At 38.8% G+C, this 24,711-nt stretch overlaps 1 protein-coding gene across 2 annotated transcripts in view; it reads left to right on the top strand.

Moving 5' to 3' along the window:
- Nucleotides 1–2,748: 2,748 nt before the first annotated feature.
- Nucleotides 2,749–24,711, top strand: part of LOC132303150 (protein PSK SIMULATOR 1-like) — a 73,112-nt gene continuing 51,149 nt past the window's right edge. The window contains exons 1-5 of one of the 2 annotated variants that reach the window (XM_059800281.1): nt 2,749–2,957; nt 3,231–3,784; nt 17,137–17,462; nt 17,620–17,712; nt 17,809–17,899. In XM_059800281.1, the coding sequence (XP_059656264.1) occupies nt 3,434–3,784; nt 17,137–17,462; nt 17,620–17,712; nt 17,809–17,899 (861 nt within the window). In that variant the 5' untranslated portion in view covers nt 2,749–2,957; nt 3,231–3,433. Of the gene's footprint in view, nt 2,958–3,230; nt 3,800–17,136; nt 17,463–17,619; nt 17,713–17,808; nt 17,900–24,711 lie in introns of both variants that reach the window. The other variant, XM_059800280.1, reaches the window with a different exon arrangement.

Here is a 24,711-nt window from a genome sequence, read left to right as displayed (position 1 = left end):
TCCCCAAACATGGCTCTATCTTCTTCCTCTTCTTCTTTGTTGAATTCTAGAGAGAGAATGTGTATAGACCTTGAGATGTGTTCTTGGTGCCTTTACTCTTCTCTTTTCTTCTAACCCTAATCTCTAACTTTTCTAGAGAGAGAATAAAATTACCATGAAAATAATATTAAAGACTAAAGATATATTACAAAATGGTTCAATTCCCCCTTTATAAATGGTCCTTGGAGTAGTGAACAAGTCAGAAAATAAGCCCTTAATATATCTAATCCCGCAACTATGTGGTAGGTGGAGTTCGGGCGCGCGGGAATAAAATAACTCGCTACCAGCACATTTTTGATCGATCCAAAATATCTTCGATCGATCAAACACTTAGCTTCGATTGATCGAAGCTGATGTGGCATTAAAAATATCTTCTAGGCCTCATCCACTTTGCTGAGCTGGCACCACCTCATTTCGATATATTGTAGAACTCTTCAATCGATCGGGATTCCCTTCGATCGATCGAAGCGTCTCTGGTGCATTTTTTTGGCTTCTTTCAAACTTTGCTCCTTAGCTCCAAAATTGGGCTAAATGGCTCTTGTTAGCCTGTTTGAACTTTATTAACCTGAAATAGGCAATAACACAAATAAGTATCTAAGACATGAAAGTAAGATAGATGAATGGACTAAAATACGCTAGCTTAGGTGCTAAAATGCATCACATTTGAGCACTCATCAGTGGTTTACTTTTCAACCACTATTTTGTCAAAAGCTGGCAAGGAAGGCAATTGGTCACAGGTTTGGGTGACCAAACGCAGGGTGTCATGCACGCATGCTGCGTGCACTGGATCCCAGGCGATGGCACTAGGCGATCGGTCTCCAACTGGGGTGACTGGTCGACCCGAAGATGACCTTGCTGTTTTTTGCATCTTTGTTAAACGCGTCTAGAATTTGGCTTAGCGACCGATCGCCAAGCCCATGTTATAAATGGGTGACCGGTCGCCAATTTAGGGTTGGACCAACTTTTTCTTTTGAGATTGATTTGTTGGCCTGGGATAGACGCATTGCTTGAAGTCCTGAAATTCCAATCTAACTCAATTTTGATGTTAAATGCCTGAAAATAGCAAAAGACACACAAATGGCATAAAAGTGTCAAATAATTAAAATTAAATAAATAACGTGCAAAAATAAGAGGGCTTGGATGTGAAACATTCGGTGCTTATCAAGCCACAGACAAAAGCAAGATCCATGGTTATGGTTGAAATCCGAAGCAAACAAAAGAGACGATGAAGATCAGAGATTAATATTAGTTCAGAAGCCAACAATAGAATAAATGATGCAAATTTGTGTTTACAAACGCCGAACAGTTAGATTGACAGGGATTGATTATATATATATAAACACACACATGCATAAACTGAGTCAAGCTCGAGCCCAAGCTTGTCCAAAAGTTGTCGAGCCGAGCCCAGTGTAGGGTTGGACCAACTTCTTCTTTTGAGATTGATTTATCGGCCTTGGATAGACGCATTGCTTGAAGTCCTGAAATTTCGATCTAACTCAAATTTGATGTTAAATGCCTGAAAATAGCAAAAAACACACAAATGGCATAAAAGTAAGAAATAAATAAAATTAAATAAATAACGTGCATAAATAAGAGGGCTTGGATGTGAAACATTCGACGCTTATCGAGCCACAGACAAAAGCAAGATCCATGGTTATGGTTGAAATCCGAAGCAAACAAAAGAGACGATGAAGATCAGAGATTATGCAAGTTCAGAAGCCAACAATGAAACAAATGATGCAAATTTGTGTCTACAAACGCCGAACAGTTAGATTTGCAGGGATTGATTATATATATATATAAAAACACACACACACATGCACGACTTGAGTCAAGCTTGAGCTCGAGCTTGTCCAAAAGTTATCGAGCCGAGTCCGAGCTTGGCTAGGATAAGCTTGTGCGAGCCCGAGTCGAGCCTAAACACTCCTCTGGCTTAGGAGAGTCGAACTTGAGCAGCCTAAAGCTTGGTTCGGCTCAGTTCATTTACACCCCAACCTCACATAGTGAATACATTATTTGCCACATCACTGGGCTTGCATAAATGGGTGTCAATAGTGGAGAAAAAATTAAATACCCCGGAAGTATGGTACCATGGGGCATCCCAACCCTTGGATGTGGTGGGACCCACCATCACATCTATGATCCAACGGCTCCCACTGTCCTGGGTACCGTACCCTCGGGGTATTTAATACTTTCTTGTCAACCGTGATAGTGTCGGTTTGCATAAAATGAAAATTTATTTTATTATTTCTAACATTTTCTTATTTATTTTTTTATTTGTTACATTTTCTTTTAATGTTTTTACAACATAAAAAAAATAAAATAATATGTGTCTATATTATAACGAATTTTAGTCCCGAATTTTTAATCCATACAACATATCCGTCTTTGAATTTTTACATATATATATATTTTTTTCAGCGTTTATTTTATAATTATTATTATTTTTTTTTATATAAAAAAATTGAATTGTACTCACGTTTCCTTTGTTTTTCAAAAAACCATATTTTACTAACGGAGAAGTTTTCTTCTTTTGTTTAATGTTGGATACAAAAATAACGTTTAGTACAATGTGAGGGGCAGACCAGTGGTGTGTTGAATTGACCAATTCGCAGTCCAACCTGGTTGCTTGTCGGGGCAGACGTGTGCTGTTTAGGCACCTTCCTTCCATTGTACTAGTTTTCGGACGCTAATGATTTGTTGTTGTTATTACATGGAAGAATAATAAACTTCTTAATAATAATATTATTATTAAAATTATATTTTGGCGCGGTCTGGTATTGGGAATCAGTTGGACTTTCACTTCCTCTTCTTTGACTTTTCTGGTCTAACCCGATCGATAACAAAACCCTACTCTTCCTCTTCGCTCCCTTTCTCTCATGTGTGTCAGATCCAATTCTTCCTTTATCTTCTTGCTCGTGAGTATCCTTCCCTTCCTCTTATACTATGTATATATATATGTGTGAATATGTTTCGGATTATTGTTTTTGAAATTTGATTTTTGGGGGTCGATGATCTCAAATGTTTGTGATTATTGTCTTAGCACTGCTGTTGAAATAATTAGCACTGTGTATGGAACTTTTTGATTTTGATATTTGTATCATCTTGATTTATAGCATAATCCCCTTTTATAATGTTCCTTAAAATTTGATAATCTCTCTCTCTAAATGAAAATTTTGGGTGAATTACAGTTTGTTGTCGGTGGACTGGAATTTAACTGCTGATTGCAACCAGAAATGATAGTAGTGGTGATAAAACTGAGCTGCTAAAACATCAGTTGTGGAGGAAGTCTTGCTTTTACACTGAACTACTCTTCCATTTTGTTGTTATTGGAAGCTTGCTAGTGAACTTTTGGACTATTCTCTTTTGAAGCATTTGTTTGTTCTGGTAAACAATGGGAGGGATATGTTCTAGGGCTTCTGTTTCTCAAAATAATAAGTCTTTATATGCCGGTGGCCGGGTTGATCATAATGGATCTGGTAGTGCGGGGTATCAGCGCAATGAGTTGCAAGCGAATAAGAAAATTAATTTGATGGAAAGCACAGAGAAACAAAAGCAGAGCAATTTCGTGCCTGCACAAACTGGGGAAAACATGGAGAAGCAATCACAAGAACTCAAGGAATCCATTATATATGGTGAGATGGACACAACTGGATACAGTAGCAATGAGGATGATTTTTATGATGGGATTCCGCGCTTTCCAAGGGCTTTATCTCGGAAATCTAGATCAATAAGGTCTAAGCAGGTAGGGGTCACAAAGGTACCATTTACTTTTTTTTTTATCCCTAGAGTTAATCAATTCTCTTTGTTACGAGGATCACCACAATCATTTAACTTCAATTGATCAGCGATTTGAAACATTCTCATGTGTTATTGAAAGTAGTTTCAGCTGATAAACGTGTTACCCAATGCTATTGACAAAGTCTAAGCTAAACAGTCTTTGAATTAGGGATGCAGCAAGAACTTAGTTGGTTTGCTATTGGGCAAGCATGTTGCCGTCAACACAGCTTCTGCCATGAATAATCTTATGCACATGTTATGTGGGAAACAATGACTCAAATGATCTATCCACACTGTTGAAGGATACCTTGATGCACCCACTTTTATACTTGCCTGTTGATATTTAATTCACACCTAGCTTGATAAAAGTTTGAAGCATTACCCAAAGTTATTTTTTGTCCAATAGTGCTCTGGGTATCCTGACTAAAACTAACACATTATATTTGATAAAGAGTATTCTAAGAGAATTTAGGCAGCAAATATTTATTTTTTTATTTTTTATTTCGTAAAATTTGAAACATAGTATAGGACTCTAGGTTGGATGGAATAGTTGACAAAAATTTGTTATTGCCAAAGAGAAATGTTCTCTAGTTTGTTTCATACTGTTGAAGGATATATATATTTAAGTTGCACCATCTCTAATAGCTTAAGTTTTTGGAGTAGATGGTTGTTAACATGGTACTGGAGCCAAAGGTCTCGAGTTCAAACCTCACTGTCACCCTAATTTAAAAATTGAAAAACACGCAGCCGCCGGGGGGGGGGGGGGGGGGGGGGGGGAGAGGAGAGGAGCCTAAGCTTTTGGAATAGATGATTGTTAACACATGCTGAAAGGTCTGAAATATAAACTTGTCAACTAGTGTCAGTTAAGCTATATGGCAGACTCCCCTTCTGCCATCAATATGCTCACTTGAATTTGTGTCAATTCATTGGGGCTTGATTGGGAACTAGTTGTAAGAAAATCTCAAAATTTTACAAGTTATTATATGATTTATAGAGCTTAATCTATATTATTGGGATTAAGTTATGCTGTTTCTATCTTTGTTTATTGACAAACTGATGTAGAATGCAAAGGCTGTGATACCAAACTGAGATAGGCTAGACTAACTGAGGGTGTAGAGAAGAGCAAGAATCGGAGGAAGAGGAAGAAGAAGGGGGGCAAGATCTTTGAGATTCACTAATATCAATTTATTCTCAATACTGAATCCAAAACACAAAATAGAACACAAGATCTTTGTTACATATATGCCTATTTATAGGCATAAAAATTTTTTCTTTACAACTAAGGAAACACAAAATATGTAAGAGAATATAATACACAAAAATTTCTCTATCAAATTCAAAAAATCTCTGCAAAAACATCATTGTAGCAGCCATAGCATCCTAATCTGATTGCAGCATTTAGGGTAGCCACCTACGCCTAGCATAGGTTCGTAGACCATCCTATGCTTTGCAAAACACTTTAAACACATGAATACTATTAATAGACCATTATGTACTTCTTCTGTAACGTCCCTCACCCTACCCGACACAATATTGTCCGCTTTTGGCTCCCCCAAACCAGAGACTTCTCAGGAGGTCACCCATTTGGTACTACTCCATTTTAAGCATGCTTAACTCTGGAGTTCTGATAAGTTCACGACCATTATGGCTTTAGAACATGTTGTGTCATAGAAGGATGATGAACCTACATATAACACTTCACTCTTCCACACCCAGATGATGTGGGAATTGTGAGCACATGCATCTCGCACCAGAGCGTTGCCTCTCACAGGCCTGCTCCCGCTCACCAAGCCTCAAAATTCCACCCCCCTTGGGAGCCCGACGTTCCCGTTGGCACACTTCCGGTTTGGTTAAGCTCTGATACCATTTGTAACAGCCCCACTCGACACAATATTATCCGCCTTTGGCTCCCCCAGACCAAAGGGATCGAAAAGCGGACAATATTGTGTCGGGTGGGGTTAGGGCTGTTACATCTTCTTTTCTCTCCACATGGAAAGAGCAAAGACCTTTTTTTCCCATTGCTTCTCTTCAATCTATGTGGCCATCTTGTCAAAATTCTATAATTTGCTTCACACATGCCTCTAATTTCATCATGCTAGGCTATGGTTCCACCCACTCCATGTATCGTTTGGTAACATCCACAAATAGAGTAATATAGTTTGCATCATAACATAGTGTCTCTAACTGGCCCGTCTCAATTGCGTCAATTTTAGAAGTCTAATTGGATGGTAGATTTGCACATTTTAATATATTCAACATTCTATCATTGTTCGATGTGGAAGGTACTGTTATGTACAAGCTACTAATCGGGATACCTACTTCTTACCTTTCGTTCTTCCTTTTGTTTATGAGTAAAATTTATCAAAATTTACTTTTTCACAACTGTGATAAAGGGCCGCCAAGACAAAATATATTCTTTGAGCAGCCAACCTCACATTCTTAACTTCAAATTTTCTCATTTTTGATCCTTGAGCCAATCTTGCTTACCAAATCCTTAAAAGTTCTTAAAGTTAAGATTCAGTTGTAATGTTGGGAAGCTCTTCTAAGAACAAAGTTGTAATAATTGAAGGGCTGAAAATCTTAACCATTAAACTATGGTCTTTAGACTTATTGATCCCGACTTTAGTTACAACCTCAATCATTTGTATCAGAACCTTACAATGGCATTGTGCAGATTTGAGCGGAAGAATTACATTAGCATTCACATGGATGAAAATCTGTCATGCTTGAATTTCCAACTTTTCCCAAGATTGTTATTGTTGGGAGAATATCATGATAGGAGTGATTTAAGCCTTGATAGAATATTGATAGGAGCGATTTATGGGATTGATTTTAGGAATTCTCAATATATGTATTTTCCATATTTATCACTTGTATTCTTTCGCCTATAAATAGAGTTGGTCATTGTAAACAAAACAAAGTGAAAATATAATAGAACTGATGTAGCCCTTTAGGCTTTGTGTGCCTTGGATGTAGGCCGTAGTGGACGAATCACGTATATCCTCGTGTTGTTTCATTCTTAATTTCTCTTTTCAATCTTTTATTTTTTCATCAACATCGCATCAGAGTAGGTTTTTCATACCCTACTTTAGACTCGTCTCGGATCTCCGGATCAATTTGTCTTGGATCTCTAGATCTATTCGTATTGGATCTCAGGATCTACTCATCTCAAATCTTCGGATCAACTTGTTTTGGATCTACTCACCTCAGATTCTCGACAACTTCGTATTTAGTGTCAATTTGGACACTTGATTAGGGGGGGCGGGGGAATCTTCGGATCAACTCGTTTTGGATCTACTCACCTCAGATTCTCGACAACTTTGTATTTAGTGTCAATTTGGACACTTGATTTAAAATCTCTGTGTACCAACTTGTGGTTGGGGGAGGGGGGGGGGGGGGGGGGGATTTTAGGAATCCTGTATTTTTCATATTTGTCACTTGTATTCTTTCATGGTTTGACCTATAAATAGAGATGGTCATTGTAAACAAAATAGAGAGAGAATATAATACAAGTGATGTAACCCTTTGGGCTTTGTGTGTTGTGGATGTAGGATGTAGGATGTAGTAGACAAACCATGTATATCCTTGTGTTGTTTCATTCTTAATTTCTATCTTCAATCTTTTTATTTTTATTTTTTTATCAATAGTTATCTCTTCCTATTTATAACATGGCCACATTTGCATACTGTATGGTTAATTGACCAATGACATAGATTTTTTTATATGTTGATAAGTTTTTTTGGTCTTTAGGTTCCATTTGTTTTGACGTAAAGGTCTTTTTCAGGTAAAATATATATTTTTTATTTTTATTTTTCAGTGTTTGGTAAAGGTCTAGGTTGAGGTTAAAGTCGAGTCCATCAGGAGGGGCATGTAAAATAGCTTGCCGAATTATAATGAATAAGTTATTTTTGTTAGGTTTTAATACATATATATTTTTCTTACATATTTTACTACAACCAAATACCAGAAAACACAGAAAATATTTTCTGAAAAATATTTTACACTCAAAACAAACGGAGCCTTAGTGAAATATTTTGTTTTGAGCAAGCTTAAAATAGAGTGACCCAAAATACAGTCCTAGTAATAGCTATGATACCTTTTAATACTGAAATGGCTTCGCAGAATAAATATGAATGAATTGGACTTGGAATACTCCTATTTTTTTTTTTTTTTTTTTTCATAGAGAAATATCTGATCAAGGATATAACAAGATCCATTTTTCATCATATCTAAGGGATTCCTTGATTCGGGCTGAAGAAGCAATGTCATTCCATCATTATCAAACTGACTGCAATTTTGTTCCATCCGTGAGGATCCCACCAGCACCTTCTACTTCCCATTCATGATCTAATGACTGATTCATCATGTCTTGAGATTTGTTGTATAAATTCCATTATTCTTTGTGCACAAAACTTTGCTTCCCTTTAGATGAGTAAAAAAGTTTTTAGTAGTCAACATTGTGGCATTTTTGAACTCAAAATTTCTGGTTTGATAGGAGACTGAGAAGTTAAGAAAGCTTGGTATTGAAATTTATATGATATTTCTCTCTCTCTCTCTCTAACTCCTAGCATGAAAAGGAAAGAAAATGATTTATCTTTGATGGACCTTTGGCACGCTGTCATGAAGTATGAAGATACACTGAACTTTTGGTTTAATTGACAGAATAGGATGGGGGTAAATTTAAATTTGATTTTCTATATCAAAATATCTAGTTTTGGATTCTAAAATAATTTAGAGGCAATTTTTTTTTTTTTTTTGATAAATAAATGTGGATAGAAACGAAAAAAGCGTTCAAAAGAGGAATACGTCCCATATACAAAAACAGAACCGAAATCTAAGGACCCAGAAGGTCCAAAAAATCTATGACATTATCATTAGAAGAACAATAACTTCCCTTCACCCAACTTAAAATGGAGCGAAGAATAAAAAGTTTTAGAGCCGCCGTGGACGATTCCTTTCCTTCAAATGGTCTGTTGTTCCACTCTCTCCAAGTGCACCACCACACACAATGCAGGACTGTCCTCCAAGAGTCTCGAGCAAGACCCCCTATATAGCATCCCCTCCATGCATTAATCAGGCCTCTTGAAGACCGTGGCATTACCCAATAAATACCGAATAACCCAAAGATCATGTTCCAACAGTCAGACAGGGCAGTGCATAAGGAGATGATCCACAGATTCACCATCATTTTTGCATAGGCAGCACCAGTTAACAATAATATTGCCTCTCCTCCTCAGATTGTCCAACGTCAAAATCTTACCCCAAGGGGCTGTCCATACAAAGAATGCCACTCTAAGGGGAGCCTTAGAGCGCTATACTGTCTTCCAAGGGAAATCAGAACTAGCAAAGTTGAAGAGGCACAAGAACATGGACTGGACATCGAATCTACCATGGGAAGATGGAACCCACAAGAGAGCATCATGACCTTTGCCAACTGCGTCCCGTTGATACAACGAATCCAATAATACACAAACCTTCTCCATCTCCCAATCCTGGAAAGAGCGCCTAAAAGCGCACATCCCATGTAATCCCATTGCTATCAAGCCGATAGTAATCAGCAGCATAGGCGTGTCTACCGGCAGCGATTCCATAAAGTCTAGGAAAGATACAAGACAAAGGCTGGTCACCACACCAAAGATTCTCCCAGAACCGAACACATCTACCATCCCGAACTTTGAAACGAATATGAGAAGAGAAGACATCCCACCCCTTCTGAATGCGTTTTCGCATGCCCACTCCTCCAGCAATGGAAACTGGGCAAGAAGACCACCCACCTCTTTCTTCCCTGAATCTACAAGAGACAATCCTCCTCCATGGGCGATGACGCTCCTTACCAAATCTCCACAACCAGTTACCATGAGAGCTTTGTTAAAAGGGACCATTCTCCTAATACCTAGGCCACCCAGCTTAATAGGCTTATAGATTTGCTCCCATCTAACGAGATGATACTTGAACTCGTCGCCCCTACCGCCCTAAAGGAAATCTCGTTGGATCTTTTCAATCCTTTTGGCAACAGAGCATGGAATTTGGAACATAGATAAGAAATAAGTAGGAAGGCTCGACAGAGTGCTCTTTTTATAAGAGTGATCTTCCCGCCCTTCGATAAATATTGCTTTTTCCACCCCACTAATCTCTTCTCGTACCTATCAATCATAGGATCCCAGCTCCAAGTACGGAATAGGGAAACCCAAGTACGGAATAGGGAAAGAACTTACCTTACACCCAAGAACTGCGGCTAGGGAGTAAATGTCTTGAACTTCCCCAACCGGGACAAGAACACTCTTACCAACATTAAATTTCATCCCAGAAACCGCTTGAAAACAAATAAGGATACACCTCAAATATCTCAATTGGGACACATCAGTATCACAAAAAACCAAAGTATCGTCTGCGAACAACAAATGAGATATCTCCATCGGGTGAGAAGAATCTCTACCCACCCTGAATCCTTTTAATGAAACCCAAGTCCTTTGCCCTCCTCATTAATTTGCTTAAGCCCTCCATAACGATGAGAAAGAGAAAAGACGACAAAGGATCACCTTGTCTCAACCCCCGAGAACTCCCGAAGAAACCAGCAGGTGACCCATTCACAAGAACAGAGAACTTGACAGCCGAAATACGTGTCTCAATCCATCTCCTCCATCTACATCCAAAACCCATCCTCTAAAGCATGTACAATAGGAAGCTCCAATTGACATGATCATAAGCTTTTTCAATGTCTAGTTTGCATAGAATTTCGGGAACGCCGCTCCTTAGCCTGGAGTCCACACATTCGCTAGCGATAAGAACTGAATCAAGGATCTGCCTACCTCCAACAAAGGCATTCTGGGACTCCGAAATAACCCCAACCAACACCTCCCTCATTCTAAGAGCAAGAACCTTAGCAACGAGTTTATAAATGCAGCCCATTAGGCTGATTGGCCTGAAATCCTTAATATCAGAAGCTCCGCCCTTCTTAGGGATGAGGGCAATAAAGGAAGCATTTAACGACTTCTTGAAAACACCGTGAGAATGAAACTCGTGAAAAGAGCCCATGACTTCGCTTCTGACTGCCTCCCAGCTATCCAACAAGAAACGCATTGTAAACCCATCTGGCCTCGGAGCTTTGTCTCCCGTTACAGCTCGACAAAGCCTTCAAAACTTCCACTTCAGAGAATGGGGCCTCATGACCATCTCTATCCGCCTCAGAAATAGTATAAAAAAGAAGACAGTCAAGCCTTGGTCTCCACCCCAATGGCTACTTATAAAGCCTCTGATAAAAGGAAGCAATCCCATTACGAACCTCATCCTCCCTCAACAACTCCAGACCGTCCACACAGATTCGCCCAATATGATTGTTTCTTCTATCGGCATTTGCAAGCCTATGAAAAAATTTCGTGTTACGATCCCCCTCTTTAAGCCATAAGGCCCTAGATTTCTGACACCATGAAATCTCCTCCAAGCTAGCAATCTCAGCAAAATCTGCCTGGCAGGAATCTCTCCTAGAGCGTAGGGACTCTGCATTCCCACCTGCTCCTTCAAGGCGATCAATCTCAGAAATTTCAGCAATAACTGTATTTTTCCTCCATTTGAGATTCCCAAACACTTCCTTATTCCACTTCTTGAGCTCGATTTTGAGAGTCCGCAATTTTCGGGCTAGCACAAAACTAGAGGAACCAGTGGCCTCAGCCTTCTCCCACCATAATCGAACATTCCTTTGGAAATCCTCCACCTTCAACCACATGTTCTCGAAATGGAACGGAGTGCATCGAGATCTCATACCCCCACAATCTAGAACCAAAGGAATATGATCAGATGTAACTCTTGCTAAAGCCACCTGAACAGAATCCAGAAATTTCTCCTCCCACTCCACCGAAATCAAAAACCTGTCCAGCCTTGAAAGAGTTGTCGTATCCCTGCTGTTAGACCAGGTAAAAGCTGCTCCTTCTCAAGGCAAATCAATGAGAAGATGACCATCAACGAACTCCGAGACTGAGTCATCTCCGTGGTCTGCCTACCCCCTGTAGATCTCTCTAATGGAGACCTGACAGAATTAAAATCCCCACCCAGGCACCAAGGAGGAGGCCACATTCCCTGTACATGGCTGAGCTCCTCCCAAAGAAGAAGTTTCACGCTATCTCATCAACTAGCCCGTAGACCCCAAAAAGACCCAACTGAAATTGTCCTTCTCCATCTTGAATAAGCATGAAATATAGAACCTTCCCATCCAAATATCTGTCCTAGACATCCATCTTTGGTCCCACATTACTAAGATACCACCAGAAGTCCCTGCGGCATTAAGGGCCTCCCACTCAACAAACTTTCCTCCACTCAACAAACTTTCCTCCCCAAAGACTTCTGACCACCCCATCCGTCATCGCAGCCATCTTAGTTTCTTGCAAACAGATAACATGGGCACCCCACTTCCTCAAAGCTACCTTCACCACCCTCCTTTTGTCTGGATCGTTGAGACCGCGGACATTTCAGGAAATAATATGTAGCTTCATTAAGAGGCGGAAAAAATCATCTCCCCTCCTCCCACTCCTTGTCCTTCCCCTCTCCCTCGCCATCCCTTCCTTCCCATCATAGTTAACATATGAAATAAGATTCTTCACCTCCTGCTCCCCTTTCCGACATGGTAAAGATCTCTTAAACCGAACTCCATTCGTCTCCTGCTGATTCACCTCAACCTCTCTCCCTTCCACAATAGCATGAAGGATGGACAACGCCTGATTGCCTTTGCCCTCTGAATAGACACCTAGCAATTCGCTTGTAGAATTTAAGACTTTATACTTGTAGAATTGAAATAAAAAGGTGAAGCTGATAAAAGAAAATAAAAAAGAATTAAGGTAAAGGGTGTCAATTGAAATTTATCCTAGTAAATATTCTCACTGCATGAGAATTCTGTTCTCTCTCTCTCTGTCTCCCCTTTCTCTCCCCCTTTCTTTCTCTTCCGCCATCACCTCTAGCCCTTCCTCTTTCTCAGTGCTCACGATGTACTCCAAATAGTTAGTCCTCCTCTAGTCTTACAAATATGTTCCCAAAATCTGAACCAACTAAATGCAAAACTGAACAATATGCACTTTCCACACCATTAACCCTAGATAAACTTGACAATGATGAAATCTTAACTAGGGATATTTAAAATTATAAAACAGAAAGAGAAAATGGAGGATATGAGAAAAAGAAAATGACAAGAATGAGAAAGAAGTAAAAAGAGTTTCGACGGGAGAAAAGAAAATAATCTTTCAAACCTTTTGTTTACAAGAGAGACAACAGAGGGAAAGAGTAAGAATCAAGCTCCTCAATAAATTTTATTACTTTGCTTTTATATCCTCTTATTCCTTGTAAGTATCTGACCGCATTACTCCACCAATTGCCAAGTTGTCAAGCTACATGGAATGTTCAACCAATCACATGACATTTCCATACATGCCCACATTTCAGTGAAGTAGCTTGACATGTGTCACTTTCTAAGGGAAGGATTATTTAATCTCCAGTTGTCGCATGTCAAACATATCAGTCCTTTTGTCAGTGCTCATGGTGTCTACACCTCGGACTTGGGCAAAGCCTTCTATAAAAGATCACTTCAATGTAAGAGAAGGAAGTCACAGATCATCTAGCTTAAGATTCAAAGCAATAACACATTCAGATCAAGCAAAGAAAGCAATATCAGTAGCAGTTCTAGGCTCAGCACCATGAAGCCTAGAAATTCTCTCAATCCAAAGGATCCAAACAACTACTGTAAACACAGATCTGCCAGAAGATTTAAGTTTAGTCTTCTTATCTCTAATACAACTCCTAAGTCCTCGTATCTATCCTCCAAGATTTCTAAGACAGAAGATCTAAGTCTAAATATTAAATTAGTAGTTCCAAAGAGTTCATTTAATCCATAAGTTCAATTTTTTTTGAATTAATTTCTCATTTTCACCTGATTGAGTGTAGATATATTATAAAAGAATTGTTTGCTGTTAGATCTAGAGAGGTTGTTGGTGGATCTTGTTTCGGATCTTCCAATCTACAATTTTACTGATTATTTTAAAATTTTATTCAATTTATTTCTATTGCTACATAGTTAAAAAATTTATTTTTTTGGTGATCTACAAATTGTAGTTGCAATAAGTTGTTAATATTTTACTTTTAGATTTTACTGTATAAGTGCACATGTTATAAAATTAGTGTAAGGTAAAAATATTTAAGTTTTTTTGGCTAACAATGACCTAAAAGTTCAATGTAATAGCATTACCATATTAGATGGTCTTAAAACTTAAACAAAATTAATTCAAAACTAATTTTTTTTTTTTTTTTTTTGATAAGTAAACAATTCAATAAAAGCGTTCAAAAGGGGAACGCGTCCCTAACAAAACCACAAACACCTGGAACCCCTAAGGCCCCAGGGAAGCCAAAAACTCAACAGTCTCCTCAGCAGAAGAGCATAATCTACCCGAACCCCAAAAACAAAGAGAGCAAATAATAGAAGATTTTAGAATAGTAATGGAAGATTCCTCTCCTTTAAAGGATCTTCTATTCCGCTCCCTCCACAAGCACCGCCAAAGACACAGAGGCGCCATCTTCCAGAACCCTTGAGCCTGTGCTCCCACCCAACACCTGGAGCCCCTCTCCAGCTGTCAATCAATTAACAGTTAATAGTGGCGAGTTTGAGAAAACAATTATATGTGGCCCCTCCAAAGTCCATTGTACCTAAGCGTTGCTTTAGAATATCCAAATTTGGTGAAAAAAGTAAGTCCGTTATTGCAGTAGTCTTTGCTACAAATCTACAGTATATATACATTATCTATATGAATTCAAGAGAGAAACAAAAAGGGATGATCGGTACTTGATAGCCTCATTTATTGGCTGCCGGTGTGTTCCTCTCTCTGTCTCTTTTTTGTGGTTTATTAATTTTCCCATCATTGTTTATTTAAGTTGTATTTTTTTTTCCTCAATTTTTTAGGTTGTATGTTTCTTATATTTGTTTTTTATTATACTATGAATAGGGAAAAGATACGATGAGGGAGCTCTAATTAAGCTCGCATATTATAACCATTGGGTTGCAAAGTTTGAGGTCTAGCTCTCCATCGAATGTTTACAAGGATGAAAGCTTAGTGAGAGTGTCCTCTTGACAGGCTTGCTCTTAAAGAACATATATTGAGACGTATTTTAAAGAAAAATTTATTACAATTACTTTGTATATTTTTTGTAATTTTAATTACATAGTCCTAATTTGCACCTCTAACTGAATATTGCTAGGTCTTCCCCTTACTGTTATGACCATTGTAATCGTTACTTAAAACTTTGTTGCACTATTAGTTGAGGCAATACCTTTAGATCCATGTGGTTGGCAATCCTGGTTGAGTTGCTAATGCTTTTTTTAGTTGCGTGTCAGTCTCTAAGAAGTTAGGTTGTACACTTCTTACACTTAACAACAATCTTCAATTTGCTTTCCCATCCAATAGCCATGACGATAGGGTTTGCACTTAATGGACCTTGTCTACTAACGGGATTGAGAGCAGGATCCAAGGAGCTCCTTGAGTTTTTTAATGCACAGCCATAGAGTGAACTGCCCTTTGTGGTTATGTCATGTTCAACTTGGGGTCCTAGGAGTGCTTGTCTTGGTGGTTTAAGTTTAGGATTCACTGAGGTGTCTCTCTCATGGTTCATACCTCAACCTCAGTGTGTGTGTGTGTGTGTGTGAGAGAGAGAGAGAGAGAGAGAGAGAGAGAGAGAGAGAGAAACCATATGAATCCTGAAACCATATACTCTAACAATGGGGCAGTGTTCTATTGGACCACACTAATAATTTGTGTCAACATCTCGTGGCCCTCCTATAATGCATCCCATTCACCACCTCATCATATTCCATTAAATTGCCCAAACGTGGTAGCATATCATTAGGCTTCACAGAGAACACGTAACCATCTCATTCCACCCTACCACTGCATTGTCGTATCTCATCGCAGCTTACCATTCCAATACATCTGAGTGGGGAACGTGGCAATGCCCCATTAGGACCTCACGAACCTCTTTCTTACATCAGCATACTATAAATTTCTACCCCCATCACACTTGAGAGAAATTCTCTGGCACCTTAAATAAAGTCGTAACCCAATTATAAAGGGTACTGAGAGCATCTAGTTAGACTCCCCTCTCTAACCAAGACGAACTCCAAGGGTAAGTAGGACCTCAGGGTACTCAAATATGCCTTGGATTTCCACCTAGTCCACCTGCAACCTTCATCATATTATGACTTGTGATTAATACCTCTATAACCCATTCATCCTTAAGAACCTTCATATTCCTCTTCCCTTGACAAACAAATGGCACCTAACCTTGTGCCTTATTTGCTCGTACGCGAAATATCTATAAATTGCCTAAAGTAAGATTTAAAAAGAAATTGACCCTAGATGGACTTGAAATTGTTTTAGAATTTCAAATACGAAAAATTTCAAATTTGAATGTAATATGTTCTGAAAAATAAAAGTTTTCCTGGCAAGTGTATGTCTGAACCTAAACGGTCTTCTAACATTGAATTACTTGTGGCTTGGTCCACAGTTTAAATTGTTATTGCATCAATTTCCCAGTAATAGAATGTAAAACCTCGCTTAAGTTGTGAGCTGAAAGATTGGTGATACCTTCACGAAATGATTAGATAAGTTTATAGCTTACAACACGTGTACTGTACTACTAATACACATGGAAGAAAGCTTGGAAGAAATCTACTGAATGAAGTAATTATTGCTTCTCTCTAACCAAACCCAGAACACAGTGATTTGGTTATTTGATTTGTAGATGAGGGTATCTTTCAGGAGAAGCTTAATACAACTGTTTTGAACAGTATACTGTACCAGACAGTTAGTGCCCATCAGTTCTGTATCATATACATATATACGTGCACACACTCTAAAAATCCCAGTGAAATAAAAATCTCTATAAACCACTTGCTTCTAAGCTCTTCATAGTTGAACAAATGAAACCTGACACATATATGCTCTGTGTTGTTGGTTTATGAGGAGAGAAAGGATTCTGAAATTCTTGTGTCCTTTAAGAGATAAAAGACATTGAAAGCACAAAAGTTCTTGTGTCTTTCCTTAGATCTGATGCTCGTATTTAAGGGACTTGTATTCTCATGCCTCTACTTATTGTTCAACATTTTCAATGCTTATCGGGTTTTATGCACTGTTAAGTAAGATTTCTATTGCAAATATAGTTGCAGATGGTTGGTGTTGTTTACCTTTTTCGGATATTTAGTATTAGTAAATAAATAATGACATACAACAACCTTCGCCGCTCTGGTTAGACCGTGTTATGAACAATCTAATAACAACTGTAGTGTCACAGGTTTCAGAAGTGAGTTCACGTTTAGGTAGAGCAAGTTCTTTTAGCCTTGAAAAGGCTGTGGATGTCTTGGACACACTTGGGAGTAGCATGGCCAATTTGAACCCAAGCAGTGGATTTGTTTTTGGGGCCACAAGCAAAGGCAACAAACTTTCAATTTTAGCATTTGAGGTTGCGAACACAATTGTCAAGGGTTCCAGTCTTTTGCAATCTCTTTCAAAAAGAAGCATACGAATGCTGAAAGAAAAGGTGCTTCCTTCGGAGGGTGTGCAACTTTTAGTATCAAAAGACATGGATGAACTCCTTAGAATTGTTGCGGCTGACAAAAGGTACCACTGAAGGGAAGGATAACGATTTACAGTAGCGTTTTCCATTGATAAGCGTGCTCTTAATGGTTATTATTGTATTGGTTATTTCCTTTCTAATTTGGTGAATTTGATTCTTTTTTTTATTGTGTATTTATTCTTTATTTGATTGCATATACAGGGAAGAACTGAAAGTTTTTGCAGGAGAAGTGGTTCGTTTCGGAAATCGTTGTAAAGATTCTCAGTGGCACAACTTGGATCTTTACTTTGAAAAGTAGTTTATAACATTTTTGCTTTTAGTATTGAGTTTATTATATATTTTCTGCGTTTATCATGAATTCACTAGGTGATTTCTTATTTCATATATCAGACATGGCAGACAATTTACTACTCACAGGCAGTTGAAAGAGGATGCAGAATTGGTGATGCAGCAATTGATGACCTTGGTCCAGTATACAGTTGTTAGTATTACCTTCTTTTTTTTTTTTTAATTGTTTTTTCCACCAAAAGATGTTTTTTTTTGTGGTAGCTGTTGTGTTAGAGCCTTATTATTGCTCAAAATAAAGATGTATGATCTCTTTTTAAATAAAATTGCAATAGAAAATATGATTGAGAAGAAAACTGGAGGAGAACCATTGTTGTTTTGTGTTGCTTTTATTTCCTAGGAAACCGATTTGATGACACTGATAGAGATCACTTGCGTATCTAGATCCTCACTACATCATCTTCCCCTTCCAAAAAGAACTCCACCTTGTCTAGTTAGGTGTTGGACCAAGAATAAGAGAAAAAAAAAGGGGTAGCCAGTGCAGGAGGAAGCTGCCATTGCGAGGGTTGGGGAGGGTCAGACCAAGAATGCTATCTTTAAAATTAAGTTCAGTTTTAGGAGTAATGAATCTTAATGCTGCTTGAGCTTCTATTGCAGCAAGCTGTTCAGAGTTATATATATGTGATAGAGAGAAGTTTCAGACTTGTATATTCATAATCTAACCTAATAAAGTGTACAAGGCTATATAAAGAGTACAAGTCTTACTTAACTACACAAGGGCCCCTATCAACTTTCTGTAATTACATAGTGGCCCAACACTTATATATATATATATATAAACATTCTTAACACTCCCCCTCAAGCTGGAGAATATATATCAAATAATCCCAGCTTGGAACAGATAGTTCTTAACCGATTATGACCCAATGCTTTGGTAAACATATCAGTTAATTGATCTTCAGGCTTCACAAATGGAGTAGAGATGCTCCCACTTAATATTTTTTCCCGGATGAAGTGACAATCAACTTCAATATGTTTGGTTCTCTCATGAAACACAGGATTTGATGCAATGTGAACTGCTGCTTGATTATCACAGAACAATGGAGTAGGAGCCTCAACTATCAACCCAAGTTCTTTTAGAAAATGTTGTATCCATGTCAACTCACTAGTGGTATGGGCCATTGCCTAATATTCAACTTCAGCACTAGATCGAGCTACCACCGTCTGCTTTTTACTTTGCCATGTAACAAGATTTCCTCCTACAAATGTGCAATAGCCTGTAGTAGATCTCCTATCTGAAAGAGAACCAGCTCAGTCAGCATCTGTAAAACCTTCCACCCTGAGATGACCATTTGATTTATATAGTAACCCTAAACCTGAAGCTTTCTTGAGATATCGTATAATCCGAAGAACAGCAATCCAATGTGGCATTCTAGGAACTCCCATGAACTGACTCACAACACTGACTGCATATGAAATATCAGGTCGAGTGATAGTGAGATAAATTAATTTCCCAACAAGGCGACGAAACCTGCCCGGGTCATTAAATAGATCACCCTCATCAGATACAAGTTTTGTATTTGAATCCATAGGAGTATTAACCGGACGACCACCCAACATACCTGTCTCTTCTAATAAATCCAACACATATTTGCGTTGGGATAAACTTATACCCTTCTTGGATCTAGAAACTTCAATGCCCAAGAAATACCTAAGTTTACCCAAGTCTTTAGTGTGAAATTGATATTACAGAAACAACTTCAACTTAGCGATGCCTTCAAAATCATCACCTGTGATCACAATATCATCTACATACACCACAAGAAATATGAAGCCAGCTTTAGTGCGCTGGTGAAACACCGAATGGTCGGTCTGACATCCCTTAAGACCAAATTTTAACGCCACCTCAGAGAATTTTCCAAACCAAGCCCGTGGAGATTATTTTAATCCATACAGAGCCTTTTTAAGGCGACAAACAGTGTGAAGATACTCCCCCTGAGCAACAAACCCAGGTGGTTGCTCCATATAAACCTCTTCTGCTAAGTCACAATGCAAAAAGGCATTTTTAACGTCTAACTGAAACAGAGGCCAATGTCTATTAGCAGCAAGAGAAATCAAAACGCGAATAGAAGAAATCTTAGCAACGGGAGAAAATGTCTCGTCATAGTCAATACCATAAGTTTGGGTATAACCTTTGGCAACAAGACGTGCTTTTAAACGCTCAACAGACCCATCTGGAAGATACTTCACAGTATATACCCAGCAACAACCAACAGGTGTGACATCCGGAGGTAATGGAACAAGATCCCACGTGCCATTCTTATGCAAAGCATCCGTTTCATCTTGCATTGCGTTCCTCCAGCCCAAATCAGACAATGCATCTTGCACAGTCTTAGGAACGAATGTAGTAGACAACTTAGAGGAAAAACAGGAGAATGATGGCGATAAGGAATTATAAGAGACATAATGAGCAATAGGATGGTTAGTAACACATGAGTGAGGAGCCTTACGAAGTGCAATAGGCAAGGAATCAGACATAGTGGAAGGCGCCAGATCTAAAGACTCTGAAGACAATGGAGGAGGCACGACAACAGATGGCTTTGGTCTTCGAGTGTACACCTGTAACGGGGCAGATGGAGGAACAAGAGATCGAGGTTGAAGAGAGAGTGAGGGAAGAGGAACGGCAGAAGGAGGCGGCTCAAGAGTGATATCAAGAAGTGAATCAGTATTTGAAAAATATGGGATGGACTCAGAAAACGTTACATCTGCGCTAATAAAGTACCGTTGAGAAACAGGACTATAGCAGCGATAACCTTTATGAGAGCGAGAGTAGCCAAGAAATACACACTTTGTGGCACGTGGGTCTAATTGATCAAAACCAGGACCAAGATTGTGGACATAACATACATATCCAAAAACCCTAGGAGGAAGAGAAAACAAGGGAGAATCAGGAAATAAAATAGAATGTGGAGTTTTGCCATCTAATACAGATGACGGCATACGGTTAATAAGATGACAGGCAGTAAGAACAGCATCACCCCAAGACTGTTTAGGCATATGCATATGAAACAAAAGAGCACGAGTTACTTCTAAGAGATGTCGATTCTTACGTTCTGCAACTCCATTTTGTTATGGAGTATAAACGCATGAATTTTGATGAATAATTCCTTTATCACTAAGATATGTATCAAATGGAGTTGAAGAATATTCCTTAGCATTATCACAACGTATAATACGAATTGGACATCCAAACTGAGTTTTGATTTCTTTGCAAAATTTTTGAAAAATTAAAAACAACTCAGAACGATCTTTCATTAAAAACAACCAAGTCAGGCGAGAATAATCATCCACAAATGTCACAAAATAATGAAATTTATTGATTGAAGAATGTTTTATTGGACCCCATACATCTGAATGAACCAAATGAAAAGGACTAGCGACACGATTATTAACCCTAGACTTGAAAGACACGCGATGGTGCTTACTAAGTTCACAAACTTCACATGACAAGAATTTCAAATGACTAAGACTAGGAACTTGACGCTTCAAAACTTGAAGTGACAGGTGACCAAGGCGACAGTGCCACTGAAATGGAGACAGAGAAGACTGAAGAGCCACAGGAGAAGGTTCAAAATCAAAATAATATAAGCCACCAGCTTCATGCCCCGTACCATTCGTCTTCTTCGATTTGAGATCCTGAAACACACAAGAAGTAGGATCAAATGTAACAGAGCACTGGAGAGATTTAGTAAGCTTACTGATAGACATTAAATTAAAGGGAAACTGCGGAACATGTAAAACAGACGAGAGAGACAATGAATCACTAAGTTGAGTTGTCCCCAAACCTAAAACCTGAGTGGATGAACCATTAGCAAGAGTAACACTTTGAGATGGATGTACAGAATGAAAATCAGATAGAAGAGAAGAACATCCGGTCATATGATTAGATGCTCCAGTGTCTATGATCCAAGGACTACGAGTGGAAGACAATAGACATGTGTGTGCAGTACCTGACTGGGCAAAAGTAGCCGTGGAAGATGAATTAGATGCTTGCTTATAAGACAAAAACTGAGTATACTCATCCCGTGGAATAGGAACTGTATCTGATTCAGCTATGTTGTGCGATCCAGAAGCAACATCATTCGGAGAATAGGAAACTTGATTGGCAAAACTAGATGGTTTCCCATGAAGATCCCAACAAAAGTTCACAGTATGATTAGAAAGACCACAATGGGTACACTTTCTGTATTCCCTGCCACGGCCACGTCCTCCATGTGAATCACGACCACCATGTGTGGAGCGTCCCCCACGACCTCCACGGTAAGTATTATGTTCACCCTTTGAAACCACTAATGTTGAACGCTCACCACTCTGTCCAGTATTCAAATTTGAGGTATCACTTGCAAGTGTAGCACGCTGAAGTCTAGAAAACACCTCAGCAAGAGATGGAAGTGTTAGACTGCTCATAATCTGTGCACGAAAAGGCTCATATGCTGATGATAAACTAGTAAGAAAACAGACAACATTAAAGTCCGCACGCTGTTGTTGTATACTGCGAACATCACCTGTAATAGGCTGATACATATTCAGCTCTTCACAGACTCCCATAACTTTGGAATAATACTCTTCTATACTTTGAGTACCTTGTTCAAGATTGAAGTACTGCTTACAGAGCTCATAAACACGAGTGATATTACTTGTCCCAGAATACAATTGCAGTAATCTGTCCCATATCTCCTTGATAGTATCCAAATAAAGTAGAGTTGAACTAATTTGGGGTTCAATACTGTTTATCATCATAGAAATGATCTGAGCATCTTCCTTTTCCCATGCATCAAAGGAGACATCAGTTGCCTTGGGGTTTCTCTTTAGTCAAATGAGAACCAAGACCTCTGCCTTTGAGGAAAATGGCAACAGATTTAGCCCATAATATGTAATTCTTCCCATTGAACTTAACTGAAGTCATGGGAGAATTAAGACTGTTCGTGGGTGAAAGTAAATCTGAACTAGATGCCATGTTGAATCCAGCAAAACAGAGAAGAAAAACGGTAGAAAAAAAAAGATTCTGTATTCTGGCCAAACCTGGAAAACGACTCGGATCTGGAACCGAGTCGGATCTTGAACCGGGCCGGATCTTGGACCACCGGGTCGGGACTGGTCAATGGACCTGGTCAAACGGGTTGGACTGACCTGGGCTATCCAGGTTTAGCAAACCAGGGTTGAGGTAGCTATAACCGTGTAGCCAAATAGAGGTCTTCTTCTTCACACCTTCACAGACGCCGGGGAATAATGCGGCGGCGACGACGGCGACCCAATCACAAGTAACGGCCGAATCAATAAGCAGCGATCCCTGCAACTTCCGGCCAACAGAGATGAACCTCACCTCTGCGAATCAAGATTGCAGAGGTCGGCGAGCTCGTTGCAACCAAAGAGAAGCTGCAGGCAACGACGAACACGGCAGAGACGACGACGAACAACGACGAACACGGCAGAGACAACGACGAACAACTCCCAGATCGGACGACGCTGCAGATCTGACGACGATGAACAAGCCGTTGTTGATAACAACAAACAAGGAACCGACGGTAGAGATCACCAACACCACAACAGCAATTCAAATCTTATACAACAAGAACCCAATTACAGATTCTCACACCCATGATCGTACACTCTGATACCATGTTCAGAGTTATATATATGTGATAGAGAGAAGTTTCAGACTTGTATATTCATAATCTAACCTAATAAAGTGTACAAGGCTTATATAAAAAGTACAAGTCTTACTTAACTACACAAGGGCCCCTATCAACTTTCTGTAATTACATAATGGCCCAACACTTATATATATATATATATAAACATTCTAACACAAGCCAATAGCCACTACATGCTTCATCTCAGTGTTACCATCCTTGAAAGAATACTTATCTTTGTTGCCAGCATCTTCTACCTTCCTACCAAAATGCTTGCCAGCCAGCACATTATGGTACAACATCACACCATCATATGCAGCATTTCACTGCGTAAACTAATCCTCCAGTAAATATGTCACCAAACAACTTTCATAAAGTTTATAGTTGGTGTTTTTCACCAATGCTACTTTTTATGGATTTAGGATGTGCTTCTGTTTTCATTCCAAGTTTCCAAGCTTGAAACTTGTGTTTTCACATATGCATCTGGAAAATATTGCTTCTGCAGCAGTCTGGTTCCTTATAGGAAAAACAAAACAAGTTTTTTATTCATTTTTCTTCAAGGTTCCTGATCGGTTAGGATATTGGGAGGAAGATTTCCAGAACCCTTACAATTGCAGCATCTTATATCAGTTTCAGGTTTGAAATTTAGTCCTCAAGCTGTGTTATCCACTTTTCAGTATAAAGAAAATTTGCCTTCCTTACTAGAACAAGTGAAACCATGCAACTTATTGATTGTCCTATAGCTAAAATCAACAACCTACTCCTACCCTCACTATATTCTTCATGAGGACCTCTCATGAGAGAATTCATGAGAAAATCTTCCTTTGACCATAGAGGCTAATTGAAGTTTTCTTCAAACTTATGGTGTTGGTCTGCACCATGTCAATTTATTGTTCAAGGGGTATATGATGCAGAAATCACAAGATGAAGATATAACTCTTGCTAAGTTTTCATTTAGAATATTTATGTTTTTTATTTATTTTTTAATTATTATTATTTTTTTTTCTGTTCTTTTTATGGGTTTTAGGGATGAATTTTGGATCTCATTTTGTTTCTATGTGGGCACATTTAAATTTAGGAGTTTCCTCTTATGTAGTTCAATCAAAGGCTCAAGCAAGGTTGTAATGTCCAAACTATTCACAATTAGTGCGAATTCATGGCAGGACCCACTCGGAACCTTGCACAGTCAAGGTTTAAATTGAGACTTTGAGTCTAGCCTTTTTGTTTTCTTTCAGTTAGTGTTCTGATAGTTCAATTTTATGTATGTTGTAGAAAGTAAAGGTATTCTGGTAATTTGCAGATTTGTTCGAGATGG

Source organism: Cornus florida, unplaced genomic scaffold (assembly GCF_030987335.1).
Source record: "Cornus florida cultivar Cherokee Brave unplaced genomic scaffold, ASM3098733v1 CherokeeBrave_3.0.0_Hap2_Chr04, whole genome shotgun sequence".
NCBI classification, from domain to species: domain Eukaryota; kingdom Viridiplantae; phylum Streptophyta; class Magnoliopsida; order Cornales; family Cornaceae; genus Cornus; species Cornus florida.
This window is presented reverse-complemented; position numbering and strand designations above follow the sequence as displayed.